We start from the raw sequence: 16038 nt of genomic DNA, 5'->3' as shown, positions 1-16038 counted from the left end.
GTGTAAGTTGGAGTTACATTATTTTAAGCGACATGCATATGGACTTGGACATCTCCTAGTCTAAAATCAGTTATAAGGAGAAATAACAAAGTGGAAAAAAACTATATAGTTCTGATATTACCCATTTGGACCTCGCCAAAAAATCATGTATTACATTTGTTATTTTTGTCTGTTTCATCAGTGTTGTATGCGGTTTAGGAGGATCTTTATTTGTCTACCTACATCGAAGAATAGTTGACTTCAATCGTAGTCATAAACGATGGAGCAATTTTCTAATTAAAAAGTGAGTGAACTGCTTGTCATTATTCATTTTCTCCCACCAATACACACTTATTTATTAAGTTCCCATGACAAAATATGGGTTAATGCTGACACCAGGGGTAGTGCTCTATTGTCAGGGTCCAGAAATAAGAATAATTACAATTTGATTTGTTCAGGTTTTTGACAGCCCTGGATAACCCAAGAAAGCCTCTGTTGAAGCTTATTTCCATTGGGGTCCATTTGAACACCAGGCTTAACGTCCCCTCCGAAGGATGGAGCACTTTCATGATTCATTTACCAATTCTAAATGAACCATGGGGAGAGCAGAAGTCTGAATTTGATCTACAGAGGTTGGCAATTAATTGCAGACTTTTTTTTCCAAGTCACTATCCTAGCAAATCGTCACTGCCAGGAATTGCCACTGCCAGGACCTCATGCACTAAAGGCAAGTACCCTAACCATTGCGCCACGCTCTCCCTACACCAGGAGTAGTGCTCTATTGTCAGGGTCCAGAAATGAGAATAATTACAATATTACCTATTACTTTTTTCACACTAATCCAGTGCATTTTTTTAACCTTTCACTTGCTGATTGATGGAAGTTTTGGTGTCCAAAATTTGAAATCTATGAGTTTTCAAATCCTGGACTCTGTAACTAATTCTGAAAATTGACACCCCTAGCTGCCCTGGAACTTGTGCATCAAAGCAAAATTATAAACTTCATATTGGGTTATAATAGCATGTTATGTGGTTAAGCATACTATCAACATATAAATGTTAATACTTGTCAGATATCAAACCTATCTGTATCATGGTAAAAAGTGATAACCACTACCAGTATGGGGAATTGTTACACATGTGTTTTTACTTCTCATATCAAAGCAGCTGGAGCAATATAACTCAGAATTTGCAAATAAGTTGCTTTAAGGTTGGTCTTAACCCTGGAATTATGGACATTGTTGGGCCTCTGCTAAATTGTTGATATAAGAATAAAGTATTGATGATCGGTATACCCAATGATCGTAAGTGAGGGTATGCTGTGAAACTAGTAGTAACGGTTGCCTTTTCCAGAGGTCTATACTTTGAATTTGTTTCTACGCTCACCTGTAATGGGTTTGAGCACTTTTAATTCCAAAGTTAGTCACCTGAAAAATAAAACTTGTTATAAGAATAAAGTATACATATTTAGAATTGCAAAAACTTGACCAAACCATATCTGAAGTCAAATTTGGGCAAAAATACTCAGTTTTGGAGAAAAAAAAAAGTAATATAGAAAATACAATATAAATACATCTGAACACCCACCTTTAATTTGATTTCTTGCATTGACAGTCGTCTGATCTATCCATTGGTTGTGTCATTGGTTATTAGTTCCATCACTTTCCCTCTGGGTCTGGGACAGTTCATGGCTGGTGAGGTAAGTTAAATCATGATACTGCTTTTACACAAAGAGATGAACATATTGATAGGTCATACAACTTTGATGTGTCTGTACTTTTATACAAGTTCATACTTGCCCACTTCAGCAGTACGTTGTGTTAAATAGGCTGATAAATCTTTGACCTCTGTTTAACTTAACTGCAATTCGGTTAGGCAATGTACATGGTGCATTTTTCATGCATAATGCATGATAAGGAAGCACAGAGCATGCAGTCTCAAAATAGTTAGTGAAAACCGATTTTTTTCAACATATTACTTGTGTGCTGTACTATCATTATCAGTAGCTTGCAGTGGAACACGATCAATAGGTAGCTGTGTTAGTTACTATACATTGGTTTGCTCAAGTTTGGTAGTGACGTTAGCGCATATTTCAATTGTAGCAGTACTGAATCGCATGCGTATACAGGTTTGTTGGCAGGCATGCAGCACAACTGCGAAAAAGCATTTGCCTCGCTACCGAACTTCAGGTGAACCAAAGAATATGTCACAATGTGATTCATTTTAGTGCAGTAGTTAGGCAATAGATACAAATTAGTTAGATCTTTCGATCGACCATCGATGCTTATTTGATCCTTATTATTTATGAAATCAATGAATTAACGATTATTAATTATGATAACATATGAATCTTTTGCCTGTATTGATATTAACCAATATAAATTTTAAAAAAAAAAACAATTTTCAAAGTTTGCTGTGCTGCACTGCAAGTACTTACTGCACTGAGGTACTACAGTTCAGTACAATGGCCTGTGTGCAAAATGTAATGAATAATTTCTCAACGGTAAAGCTCATTACAGATTATAGGGAAATAAACACTAAATTACCTTGGACAAACACATGACCATCAGTTCATTAACTATAGACCTTTTCAGGACTTTTACGAAAACACTGATCAAGCATGACCATAATACATATTGTAGCAAGCAATGCATTACATAATTTGTGCGAACATTCGTACTGTGCCACATGCTCAGCAAACACGCTGTCTTCAGTGTGGGATTGGTTGCTGTGTTTTTGTTTACCGCACACATCATCTTTCTGAACCAATTTTCAAAGATTTTTGATCAGTTGCTGAAAAGATCTATAAGCTACTATAGCTGATTTCATAAACAAGATGTAACATTTCTTGATGACACATCCACTGCTACAAAAACGTAACATTCTTACACAATATAATAACATGATTTTTGTTTTTGTCACACTATTTCAGCTGACACAGAAGCAGCAGATCAATGAATTATTCAGTAATTACACATTGGGAAATGAGCCTGAAGATGTGAACCAAGAAAATATCTACAAACCCTGGCATAGGCCTAATGTCTTTGTTACATTGGCTGTCTTTATTGTTATGCAGGTAAGGAAAAAAGCTCAGTGATTTATAGTGCGCTACACACGGGCACAATGCCTAGATGTTGATCCACAAGCCTCAGCACACTTAACAGGTTCTCGCTGACCACTACAGTCCCACATCATTCCATAAACCATTTAACAACAATTTAGGGACTTTGCTGCTACAAGAGCGCACACCCTAGACATTCCACAAAAAACTTTCACAACCAGGATCAGCTCCCCAAGTTTCGTATGGGTTACAACAGGACAATTAGCAGTAAGTTCCATGTCCAGGGAAATTTCAAGCTAACTCAATTGTTCCACAAGAGCGTACTAGGCACCGTCAAGGTTCGAACCCGCAACCTCTCGCCCCGTAGTCGAATGCCTTATCGATTGAGCTAACTTGAAACATCAGGTAATTTGAGTTATTTATCACTCAAGACTAAAGGAAAAACTTCAGAGCATAGTTGATGTTTATTTATCCATCTGCTTTGGAGCTGGGAAGTTGACTGGAAATTTTGGTATTACCAGAAGTGGTTCTTCAGTCTCCAGAGTCTAGTCTACCAACTGCCAGCAGTGTAGTCAGCATGTCAAGAAAAAATTATTGTAACATAAGAGTTTCAGATTCTAATTAGACCAAATTGACTGCATTTGATGGATTGATTGAAGTATGTAGAATAACAATAACTGAATGTTGCAACGATTTGTATAGTTTAGGGAATAGCTGAGTTGATGCATTTCTACAGAATATGATGATTGCTTTAGTACTTTGTGAGATAGCAAGAAGATTTGTACTTGAGGGAAAAAAGAATACTTTGAGGCATCCTTGCAGTATTCAGCAAATGCACAGCGCAATATTAGAAATAAGTTGATTCTTATGTTGTTTCAGTGAAAAGATATAAAAGTGTTATAATGCAATGATGTGCATTATTAAGATGAAGTCTCGCTCTGCTTTTTCCTAAAGTAGGGCTGTATTGACTTTTCTGTGGAAAGATTACATCCTATGTGTGCGTGTTTACCAACCTAGGTTACAAAGTCTTTTCAAAGTGTACTTGTTATAATTTTAACATATCTATAATATCTTTGTTCAACAGTTCTGGATGACGGCAGTAAGTGTTACCCTTCCTGTGCCAGCCGGTGTGTTCATCCCTGTGTTTACAATAGGTGCAGCATTTGGTAGGCTTGTTGGAGAGTGCATGGCTGCATGGTTTAAGGAAGGAATTCGCAATGGGGACACTCTAAATAAAGTTATCCCAGGAGGATATGCTGTTGTGGGTAAGTATACTAACTGAATTGCAACACTTTAAATTGAAGTCGTCAATCATGTTGTACCATTGTTCATCACTGTTTAACAACAATGTATATGTCCATGTCATCTGCATGATTTACTCAAAGCGAAGTAAACCTCACCGATGCACCGGACGCAAGTTGTTATATGGTGATGAACAATGGTGAAACATGATTGAATCCCTTTCAACAATGAAAACAAGCTAAGGATTGTATAATTCACATGATTATTTCTGGGCATGTCAGTTAATCATTGCCACTGAACATTACAAGAAGATCCAAGATTTCTCTGTTGATACCAATAATAAAATCACAGAATAAAACAATGTTTGGCTGCTTCCTCCAAAATAATGAATTCAACATGAAAGCACACAAATTCCAGACATGACAAATTTTTAGGCGCTCACAATAGCATATGCACTACTATAAAAGTGTGGATCCAACACCACTAACAAAGGTATAGGAAGAGTTGTTGAAAACAATAGGATATCGCTGGGTCAAGCCTATTGAAATGCCAGGTTTTTACCTGGATTAAATACTGGCTTACCCTTGTGTACATGAACACCATACATGTACATCAAAAAGGCTTATTGTTTCTGTTGTTATAATTGTCATTTTATTTGTCATCCCTATATAGGTGCAGCAGCATTATCAGGCAGTGTGACGCATACCATATCAACATCTGTTATTGTATTTGAGTTAACAGGACAAATCACACACATTCTTCCTGTCATGGTAAGGTTTAAACAAACATTGCCCTTATTTGCCAGTACTATTATAACATCTGAATTTATGTTTACATGCAAGCTGTATACTATTTTTTTCTATTCTCAATTTAAATTTGTATTTAGAACAGTTCATTTGAAATTGTTGGGGTCCAGAGGCAACAGACGCTTCTGTGTTTTATCGTTCTTCAAACACTCATCTGTGATGTGGTTATTGTGGCCCCTTCTCTGCGCTTGCTCTGGTTTAATTGGTCACTAATTAATAGTTCAGGATTTTTTGGAACCACCCTGTAGCATCTCTGATTACTGACACTTGTGATTTTCTTGCTAAAATATGACCTATAAGAAATAAGAGTGATTGAGATGTCAGTACTATTTTCCTGACCTGATATATTAACCCAATCAGCACCTTACAGTCACTTTGCAAGTAGCATTTTACCTTTCTCATACTTCCTTGCTGTGATCTATAGGCAAATCTCCATATCTCCATGTCAACGCAACCTTAAGAACAAACCAAAAGATAACAGAACTATTTTTTTTGCTAGAAAGGGAACAGGTTTAAAAAAAGTCAAATATATTTCTCCTATACTCTTAGCGTTACTTTGACCCACTACCGGTTTCGTTATAGATGGGGAGGGAAGAGGTCAGCTATGAAACAAAACTTGTTACATTTATAGGACTATGTTAATGTTTTGGTTGTTCCCTCAATATGTTTTATGTTGAACAAAGTCAATGTTTCTTCTTGCATTAGCCGATTTTAAAGACCTTGCAAAGGAATGCACCATATATCAATTTGTAAAAATCTCAAATATTAATATAATCTTGTGCTTCTTTCTTCTCACAGATTGCTGTATTAATTGCCAATGCTATATCTCAGCTGCTAACACCGTCATTTTATGATAGCATCATTCAAATTAAGAAACTACCATATTTGCCAGACATCAGCCATGCAGGGTCTAAGTAAGTAGGAACTGGTTTTACTTACACTGAGAAGGCACTGTGATACAGGGGTAAATGCAGCGGCATAGGAGCTGCATTTTAAGGCAGTGGTGCCACTCCTTGCAGTTGTAGAGCTGTTTTTTGTGACTTTTGCATCAGAAAACTAGGTGTGACTTTTTTTTGCTTCTTATCAATTTCAACTCTCAGTTTTGAAAAAAAAATAGCCATTTTGAAATAATAAAGTGTCATTGGATTACACCAACTTCAAATTTGATATCATTGAAATGCCAGAAGGCTACACTCACCTGGTTAAAAGGGGTTACAGAATAAATTAGGTTTTGACAGATCGTAAGTGGCAGTGCTCTGTTATTATTTTGTACTTACGACCTTCTTGAATTAGACTGACAGATTTGATAATTGTGGGATGGCTAATTTGATTCCAATGATGGGCAAATTTAGTTTATATAGCTAAGCTAAAGACAATACCAGCCAGTGTTCGAAATATGCCTCAAAAAGTTACAGGCCAGCCGGGCTTGACCTTAAAAAGTTACCGGCCAGCCAGGTCGGCAACTAGATGCCAGTCAGAAAAGTTACCGGCCAGGCCAAAAAGCTACAGGCCAATGGCCGGCTGACCGGCCCTATTTCGAACGCTGATACCAGCTGCCATTGCTTCTCTTGCCAAGTAGACTTGATATTCAATGCTCTTGAAATGATAGTCAGGGAATAGGCCAATCAAACAATGCATATTTCTGTAATGTACTCTCTATACTCTGATCAGCTCGTAATAGGCGAGACTCATAACATCGTGGATTGATACAGAATGGTGTACACACAGCTAGGCGCATTTTGCGTGAATGACGCGTGCTGTTGTGAATTTACGCATGTGTAAGTTGGAACTTTATTGACTCACGCAGTAACAAAAAACGAATAATTCCCGCCTATTAAGAGCTGATCATAGTATAGGTGATTTGCACCAGTGTGTTGAAGTGATTGATATCTTCATACATACACGCTATGTAACAGCGCGCAAGATTGGTCGAGAGCCGGGCATAAACAGCTTTTATGCCCGGTGTCCCGGATGTGAGATCTCCGGGTAGGGAAAATAAAGGAAAATCATGTTTTTTAATAATGTTACTATTGTTGTTATTATTTTGATGAAATAAGAATCACAAAATGTTCTGGTATGTATGAACGGGTTCATTCATATATTTTCATGACTAAACGGTTGTTAATGCCCTCGGGCTGTGTGGCCCCTCGGGCATAAACAACCGTTTAGTCATGAAAATGTATGAATGAACCTCTAAATTTTAGTCAAATTGCAATAATTATCTGTGATTTTTCCGCAGAACATTCAACATTTATGTAGAAGACATAATGGTACGAAATGTCAAGTTTATCTCATGGTTATCTACATATGCTGACTTGCAAATTCTTCTAGATGATTCTATGTTACAGTCGTTTCCATTGGTGGATGCACCTGGTAAGTCAAGATATTCATTGTAAGCAACCTATCACAGTTATTAACAAAGACAGACTTGATCATGTGTTCAACTATCTATGTATGTATTCTGGAATACCCAGTTGTCTACCAATAAATTCTCTTCAGAAAAGGCCACAATCTGCCCTTTCTGAAAGTCGGTGAGTTCACTAGCTTAAGGCATTTTCGCATTTGTGATAACCTCACGTCAATCTGTACACTCCCTTGCACTAATTGGCTGGTTCGTGATGTTGTAAAAGCACAGCGTATTGCTACAACATAGCTAGCAAAAGATGATGAGTCATAGCCAAGCCATGTCAACATTGTGACGTTGATGCTAATTTTATGCTTATAGGGGACCCCTGGAGGACTTTGAGATCAACTGTGCATGTCCAGGGCTTATGGAATCTTACTGCGCACATATTTTTTTTTAAAGCCTCTCTCATCAGTCCTGAAAAATCCCGTAGCATATTGTTATCAATAATGAGCTGATGAATAATTAAGAAGATGGATTTTGATGGAAATTTAGCATTGAAGCTTAACTTTATTGTGAAAAATTAGCATTATGATTATTGAAGATGTTTAAAAAACCAAAATGCAAAGGAAACATGAATTTATTGATAAGAAATAATTGTTTAACAAGCTCAAACAATGATTTGGTGAGAATCTTGAGCAGTTTATCAGCTACATGGCAAGTTATTGGCAAGTCGCCAGTGCACACATTGTTATGAATGGGATTATACTCTGTTAAATTGCTAAATAAACAGCAATTTTGCTGCAATTGTTAATTTTGATATGAAATAAAATCTTGTGTTCATGCATAGATTTTTGACATTTGATTGTTCTTGACATTTGCACTTTAAGGCAGTTGATAACCATCATTTATTATTAATAACCTTCTCATTATGTTTTCTGCTATAGAATCCATGGTACTATTAGGATCTGTACAAAGAGTTGAGCTAGAATACATGCTAGATTCACAAATAGGACGAGCAAGAAGGTTGTTGGTTGTCAAAGAGAGGAATCAGATTGAAGATGGTGGAGGTAGCCCTGCAAAAGATAAAGAAAAAGTTACTGTGGTAGAATTCCATGCAGGGGTAAGTGATGAAATGTAGAGGATGTGGGTGTATGTACTTAACACTGGTAAACAAACATATCAGAAATCTCTCTGTAATTGCAGGAGCACGGGATCTGCAGGCTTACACAGTTCCTGAGTGGTGTTTCTAGATCCAAAACGGCATATAATCACATTTTAAACAACAACAACAGTGGAGATGTAGGGTCTGCTCACTCATGGATAGTGAAAACTGAAGTCATAGTGGTAAAGCGACACATTAGAGAAAATCTATATATATTTTGACAAATTTATGGTGCTGGCATGTTTCAGATGTTTCAAGGAAGTTAAGATATATTCATGAGAGTGATGACACCATATATCTATTCTTTTTACACTTTAAACATTTGAAAATGTGTTTATGGCACTAATGAATTCATGATATGTCGCCGGTGCACAATAAAATATCTTTGCCACGTATAAAACATATTGTTCCCTGCTATTTTAGCTGAGCATGACACGGAATATGGTCCCTAAAACTGGCGACGGAAATTCTGAAACTCATTTAATAGTAGAGAGGCCACATCGGTCTACCTGGTCTAGTTAAGATTATCGTGTAACATTTTTAGACTAAGGTGCTAGCCGGGTTAGAATTAAGTATTGGGGTCTCTTTTTGTTTAACCCGGTTGGCATTACTGAAAGGTGACATGAGCTGAGATATTTGAGTTTAAAAATGCAGTTTTTGTGATTTTTTTTTTACCAAAAGTTTTCTATTAAAACAGCTATAACTCTTACTAACAAGCATGTATCTTATATTTTCCATGTAGTCAAAGGACAATGTTCAGCAACCAACCGCCGTCATAACCGCTAATGGACAAGAATTACAAGGTTAGTATGCACTAAGGCAAAAAAAAACAAGTTTGTTTCCTGTAGCACACGCATTACGTTTTTGACGGCTTATTTTGCCCAGAAAAATCACAAAAAATTATATCAAACAGTACTAAAGTAAATATTTACACATTACACAACAAACGAGCATAGTGAAAAACTACTGGAAAAAACATCACACATTTTTTTAAATACCTTTTTTAATCTGCAGGTTGAAAGGGGATCATGAATATTCTTGAATATGATTTTTTTTGTGTGTGTTGGAGAGACCCACTGTAAATTCCCATTCCAATTTGCAGCCAAAAAAGGTATTTTTGTCATCTGAAGACAAGGATTTAAACAAAAAAAAACATTTCACATTTGAATTTTCTGACCTGCTACAGGAAACAAACATGTTTTTTTTGGCCTAATCAGCCTGACTATAAATAGTATTGCTGTCATATAAATGTTTTTTTCTTGTTGACGTGTCGGAAATATTTATGTCAGCAACATGTCCACATAAAAGTATGCCCATGACTGGACTGAGAATGTTGATGAAGTTGAATTATCATATATACACCATAGTAAATACCACAGTAAATGTGTATTCTACGCATTATCTTTAATGCATGAAATAAGCTTAAGTACAAGGTACTGAAGCTACTTACTAAGCGTAAGACATTATGGTAATTTGAAGATTTTTAGTTAATTTTACCACTATTTTGTAAGTACTATGTGTCATAAACAGTGTCGATAAGTGTTGCAATCCAAATTTTATGTTAACATCAGCAATTTTTTCTGATGTTGACAAAAGGTCGACATAATTGCAAGTCGATAACATCACTAATAAATAGCACAATACCCCTATGCAGGTTTACAGGCGAGTTGTACCAGGTGCATGTGCAAAATGTAAACTGCAGATTTACCTTTGTAAATGACATGGAGTTCTCTTGACTGCTATATTTTCAAAACTGCTATATTTTCAAAACTGCAGTGTCCTTTGAGAGAATAGAGGAATTGAAACCGATGCCTATTAAAAAAATAACCACATGCATTACTTTGGGTGGGAGTTCAGGCCCGATTTTTGTATTCAAATAGTTATATTATAGTTATAGTTTATAGTTTCTCCATAGAAAGCCATTGAGCATTACAGGTCTTTGACCCGATTGACATCCCTCATTTATCTACATCAAAATTGAGATTTAGGTATCAGAAGAAAGCTCATATTTTTTTCATTATCCAGTGAAATTTAATGTCCAAGTTAATGTTTAAATTGTATGAACAAAACCGTAATGATTTGTGGTAATATAACCACACCGGAAGTGCATGTACTATCCTATGGGACATTGTTATACATGTTTTTGTTCTCAAATAAAAACTGCTGGACCAGTATAACTGAAACTTTGGAAACAGATTAATTTAATGGTAGGCCTCAATCAATCAATCAAACAGAACATGAAAAATTGGACCACGCCTCTTTAAAGCCGATCACCCAACTGTCATATTTTTTGTTCATACCGCCTAAATGAAACATATCAGGCCTAAAATTTCACTTGGTTATGAGAAATATATGAGCCTTCACCTGATACCAAAATCTGCATTTTGATAGGGGGTACCATGGCGGGATGAGGCTGTCAATCAGGACACACACCTTTATTAAAGCAACTGTGTCATTTGATTTATCTTTGTTTATTTTTTATTTATTTTATTTTCATAGATTTGTCAGATCTAGCTGGAAGCAGTCAGGTATGTGTATTTATATCTTTTCATAATGTGATTATCATTGTTTAAAACACACTGAGAGATAATGTGTTCTTGTTCATGTTGATTATACATATATTTTGTCAGCCTAATATGATACCTCTGTTGGTACGCCTCTGGTTGCTAGACTACCCAGGAATAAGCTGAAGATGGCCAATTAGTGTGTACAGTAACCATTGGAAAATGCTTTTCAATACAGAATCAAGCATGACCTTCATGCAACATTTTCCAAGCGGCACAATTGATATCCCATTGAAAGCATTTCTAACCATTACTCACTCCACCATGGTGTAAAATAAGATTGCTTGGACGTATGACATGGAATCATGAGCAGTTTTAACTGAAATGGTGCCATGTTTGTAAAAACATTTGTATCTGAAATCTAATGATCATAAATGTTTTCAGTTAATAATAGTAAATCCAATCTAGTATGTCTTGAAATAAGACAAAGTTAATTGTTTAAAGTCCGTTGGTATTTTAATGTGGGAGTACACTGGTAGTCTTGGTGTAAGTCAGGAAGAGAATTCTGGCGTGAATCTATTAATTGAACTAGCACATAATATTCATAAATAGATTTGCATGAAGCAATTTTGATTTTGAACCGCATGTGATTCTGGTGAAAATCAACTTGATTCACACACCTTGCAATGTTATCCTACCAAAGGGGCCTGCAGGCTGCAACCTTGCTAAATCTTGTGAATTCAAATACTTGTCCTTCTACATAATATTCCTTTATCCTTTCCCAGATGGGCTATTCCATTTAAAATCCACACTACCCCTGTGGAAGATTTGTCTAAAGTCTTCCACAGAGGGAGTATGGGTTTTGAATAAAATAGACAATTGGGTAGCTTCCATTTGAAATATTCACTCCAGTTGTGGGAGATATGGATAAAGCCATAATACAGGGGGAGTATGAGTTTCAAAATGAATAACTCTGACCAATTACATTTGAAAAACATACTCCCCCTATGGAACATATTTCCAAAATCTTCCACAGGGGTAGTGTGGATTTCAACTGGAATAGCCCAATTGACCAGTCCATAGTTTGTCTGAACTAGTCACATTGGATTGGACTTACTATACTGTGTCTCATCTTGGGTTGAGAGTAACTCCGTGTGCATATTTCGCAGTGGCAGTTTCAAATTGCATGTGCTAACCTAATCCTGTTAGGTGTATTATACACCTGCGTAGAAGGCGCTTTGTCTGCACGCAGGCGACGCAACCACATAAATACGCTGCTGGTGCTCTCAACTTGAGACGATATAGATATATATAATGAAAGTAATGATTTTAAGCTAACACTTATTGTAATGTTTCATTTTAAATTGTATCTCCTGTACGGGTCTGAGTCCAGGGACGGATTTAAGCAGTGGCCCGGTGGCCCGGGGCCAGTTGATTTTGCCTGGGGCCAGTAAACTTCCAACAATGCTGGCCCGGCGGGCCACTAGATTTTTGATCCTGATATAACTCATATGACTGAGGCAAAATATAATTAGTGATGGACACAATTGGACACAGTTTCTGCTCCACTTGTCACCTGTACCTGTGTGTAATTTATATTTTTATTTAATGATTTTTTTTGGTCTATTTATTCTTATCCTTGCGTTGCAAGCAAGTTGGAAATATACAGCCGCTTTTTACGGCGATGTAGGCCTATGTACTATTTCCAAGCTCTTTCATGCTCTATCTGATGATGATAGCGATAACACAAATACCCCATACTTGAACCTTTTCTTTTGTGAACTTTTGGACCTATAGATTAAGGAAAGACTACTGACTGAACTTGTGTTAGTGACTAGTCTCTCTATATGAGTATGCTCAAAATTATTAAAAATGTTCAGGTTTGCTTGAATTAAAGTGGCACCATAGATCCTGGAAAAATATTTTTAGGGTCCATGGTGGCACAGAATAAAATAATGTTAACACACAAGTAACAGTCAAGTTTGGTAGGCCTAATTGGTAGTCTCTAACTTTAAAAGTCGCATTGGAACGTGCAGGCCCATAACCAGGATTTATAAAAAGTGGCCTTTTGTTCAAAATTTGGACCTTTTTGACCGACAAGGACTGAAAACCTCTATTTTTTTTTTTTTTTTCTCGTGAATGGGTCATTTGGCAGTAGAACATATTGAAAGAGTTGGGCCAGTAAATTTATTGCAGGGCCAGTAGATTTGCCGTTTCACTGGCCCGGAGGGCCAGTAGAAAACTGAAACCTAAGTCTGTCCCTGGGTCTGACCCCTGATTTGCCCCCCCCAAAAAAAAAAAAAAACCCACCCCACAATAACTGCTCTAAATGTCTTTGTTTATTCTTTTCACGCCTCTCACACTTCTCTGATCACATCTTTTTGGCTTGCTTTTTCCACAACTTGTTCTTATCATTCCCACAACCCTTCCATTCTGTTTTCATCACTGTGTGTGTGTGTGTGTTTGTCTGTCCGTCGGTCTGTTTGTGAAGATGGGTGAAGAGCCCACAATCGACTCTGTCTTCACTTACGATGCTCAGACGACAGAAATTCCCAAGAGACGTAAATCACAGTATGTGGCTCGGGTAAGTGAGAGCGTCACCATTAGATTACAATTACAATGAGTACCATTTTTGCAATGCAATAATGTAGTACATTTTGTTTGCAAACTGGCATTTTAAAAATAATACTTGATCTTTAAGCATGAATATGCACTTAAATTAATTTAATAATTTATAAAGTTTACTATCATTTTATAAGTGACATTAATTCTTGTCATATGCATATTTAATAAAGCATGGCATTTATATTCATCAAGATGAATCTTTTAGCTGTGAAAAATGCAAACTTGTATGCATTTTGTTGCATATTTGTTTCTCTTCTATTTATTAAAATGCATGTTTCAGTATTTTAATAATTAAATATTTATTTTGGCTGAATAAGCTGTGTTGGTTGTGGAATAGTTTTGTCACATCTGGTATCCAAATTAAAAATTTTCACCAAATGTCCCAACTCTGATTTTTCTAGTCAATTCTAAACATCAAGTTTGTAAGCACATTTTCATTTATTAAACATTAAAATATGTATTTATTATCATTTGTAAATTAATGATTTGAGAGAGCAAAAAATATCAGAACCAGTGGGGATTTAACCGATGCACTCCTGGTATAGAGCTTGTCCTACTGCCCCACATGGAACTACAGTACGTGGAATGCTTGTGAATGTTTTACTAGTCATAATGATAGTGATCTCTTCCTCTCTCAAGTGTTTCACTGGCCAAATCCAATATTTTTTATTAAGTTATCGCTCATTCTACAAAATCCGGTGCACATCCACTAAAAAAATAGAAAAAATAAAAGTTGTTCAAAAAAACCAGCTTTTTGTGTTTTTTAAAAGTAAATGTATCACTACTTTCAGATGTAAAAAATTGTCAACACCACTTGCATATTTTTCTTTCAGGATGTCATGATGTTTTTTAACATTAAAACTCAATGTAATGTTAGCTACGTTACCGACTATAAAATGGGCTGTTTTTACTCAATCCAAGGTCATAAAAAGCAAATTAAAGATCACTTGAGTGAAATGTAAAACAGATTTCACCATTTCATAGAAGTTTTGAAGATGCATAAATGAGTGTGTAACGTAGCTCACAGTAACGTAGTTCACTGGTTTTTAATGTTTTTAATGTGATTTGCGAACGTTAGAACGTTATGTCGGTTAATTCTAATATAAATGGGGTTCGACCACTGGTAGCTTTCACATATTATTAGGAAGTACATGTAATACAAGTGCATACTATAGAATTCTGGTAACGTAGCTCACCAATCTTAACATGGTCGGTCGAAATTTCAATGTTTACAACATTTCTATGCCAAAATGCTACAGCATCACGATTTTTACTGTGATTTTTAAAACCTATGAGTGTTTCCTTTCAAAAACCGCAAATTACATTGATACCTCTGTTTTACTTCTTTCCAATAACGTGTGTTAAAAAAGGGGTAACGAGCTCACAGCGCTTTTGGTGGAAAGTGCAATTTATTTTAGAATTACACAAAGACATTTTAATCACTAAAAAATAATGTTGATAAACAATATGATGGTGCGTTAAAAAAAAAAAAACAACAAATATGTAAAGAAATCGCATTTATTCAAAGAAAATATTTAGGGTTAGATGTGACACTTGAGCTGTGGAAACGCATTTTTAGCGATTTGTGAGCCTTTGCAAGGGTTAATCAGGCTGAAGAAAGCATTTAAAGTATGGAAAACTATATATGTCCGTGTAGATCTCGTTGAGTTCTACCAGAAAAACAACATATTTGATGCCCTAAATGCTCGACAAAGTTTTTGTGGACCAAAGAATGGAAAAAAGGCTATTGGCACCGGATTTTGTAGAATGAGCGTTATGAAGGTGGTCTGAATACTCCATCCTATCATGGGTAAGATAATGCGAGACACTAATAATATATGCAAGGATTGCATATATAGGACGCTGACCCAAAAGAATAAGATTTCAAATAATGTGTGATTTGCTCACAAGAACATCCTCAATTATAAAAAAAATCATGATTGTAATATCCAATGGTATACTTAAATACCATGTGCAAGGCTAAGCATGAAGTGCTTTTTTAATTGCAGTCAAATTTAAGAGTTTTTGATCAAAACCGGGGATCCCTGCCGGTTTTATTTGCCAATTCCCCCGTAAGAGCTCCACAGTTGAGCGGCTAAGTGGTTTTCTTTCTCTCTTTTTTTACCTAATTATTTTGGCTTAAAATGATTAAAAAACCTCCTTGACAGTTATTACTAATATTATGTAATAAGTTTTGGCAATGAATAACAAATGACCAAAATCATACATTCAGGGAATTGAATCTTTACACACAATATTGGCTTATTCAGTAGTGACAATCACCTACATGTAAGCGACCCTCTTCATGTATTT

At 36.1% G+C, this 16038-nt stretch overlaps 1 protein-coding gene across 4 annotated transcripts in view; it reads left to right on the top strand.

Annotated features, from left to right (window-relative positions):
* LOC140157326 (chloride channel protein 2-like) overlaps positions 1 to 16038 on the top strand; it is a 65789-nt gene that overhangs the window by 43097 nt on the left and 6654 nt on the right. For 3 of the 4 annotated variants that reach the window (XM_072180472.1, XM_072180470.1, XM_072180469.1), the window contains 11 exons: positions 182 to 283; positions 1593 to 1677; positions 2911 to 3054; positions 4124 to 4304; positions 4954 to 5051; positions 5886 to 6001; positions 7327 to 7460; positions 8379 to 8554; positions 9339 to 9399; positions 11096 to 11124; positions 13592 to 13684. In XM_072180472.1, the coding sequence (XP_072036573.1) occupies positions 182 to 283; positions 1593 to 1677; positions 2911 to 3054; positions 4124 to 4304; positions 4954 to 5051; positions 5886 to 6001; positions 7327 to 7460; positions 8379 to 8554; positions 9339 to 9399; positions 11096 to 11124; positions 13592 to 13684 (1219 nt within the window). The remainder of the gene's footprint in view (positions 1 to 181; positions 284 to 1592; positions 1678 to 2910; positions 3055 to 4123; positions 4305 to 4953; positions 5052 to 5885; positions 6002 to 7326; positions 7461 to 8378; positions 8555 to 9338; positions 9400 to 11095; positions 11125 to 13591; positions 13685 to 16038) is intronic. The other variant, XM_072180473.1, reaches the window with a different exon arrangement.

The sequence above is a fragment of the Amphiura filiformis genome, chromosome 7 (genome assembly GCF_039555335.1).
Source record: "Amphiura filiformis chromosome 7, Afil_fr2py, whole genome shotgun sequence".
Lineage (NCBI taxonomy): Eukaryota > Metazoa > Echinodermata > Ophiuroidea > Amphilepidida > Amphiuridae > Amphiura > Amphiura filiformis.
The sequence above is the reverse complement of the archived record's forward strand: the minus strand, read 5'-3'. Positions and strand labels throughout refer to the sequence as shown.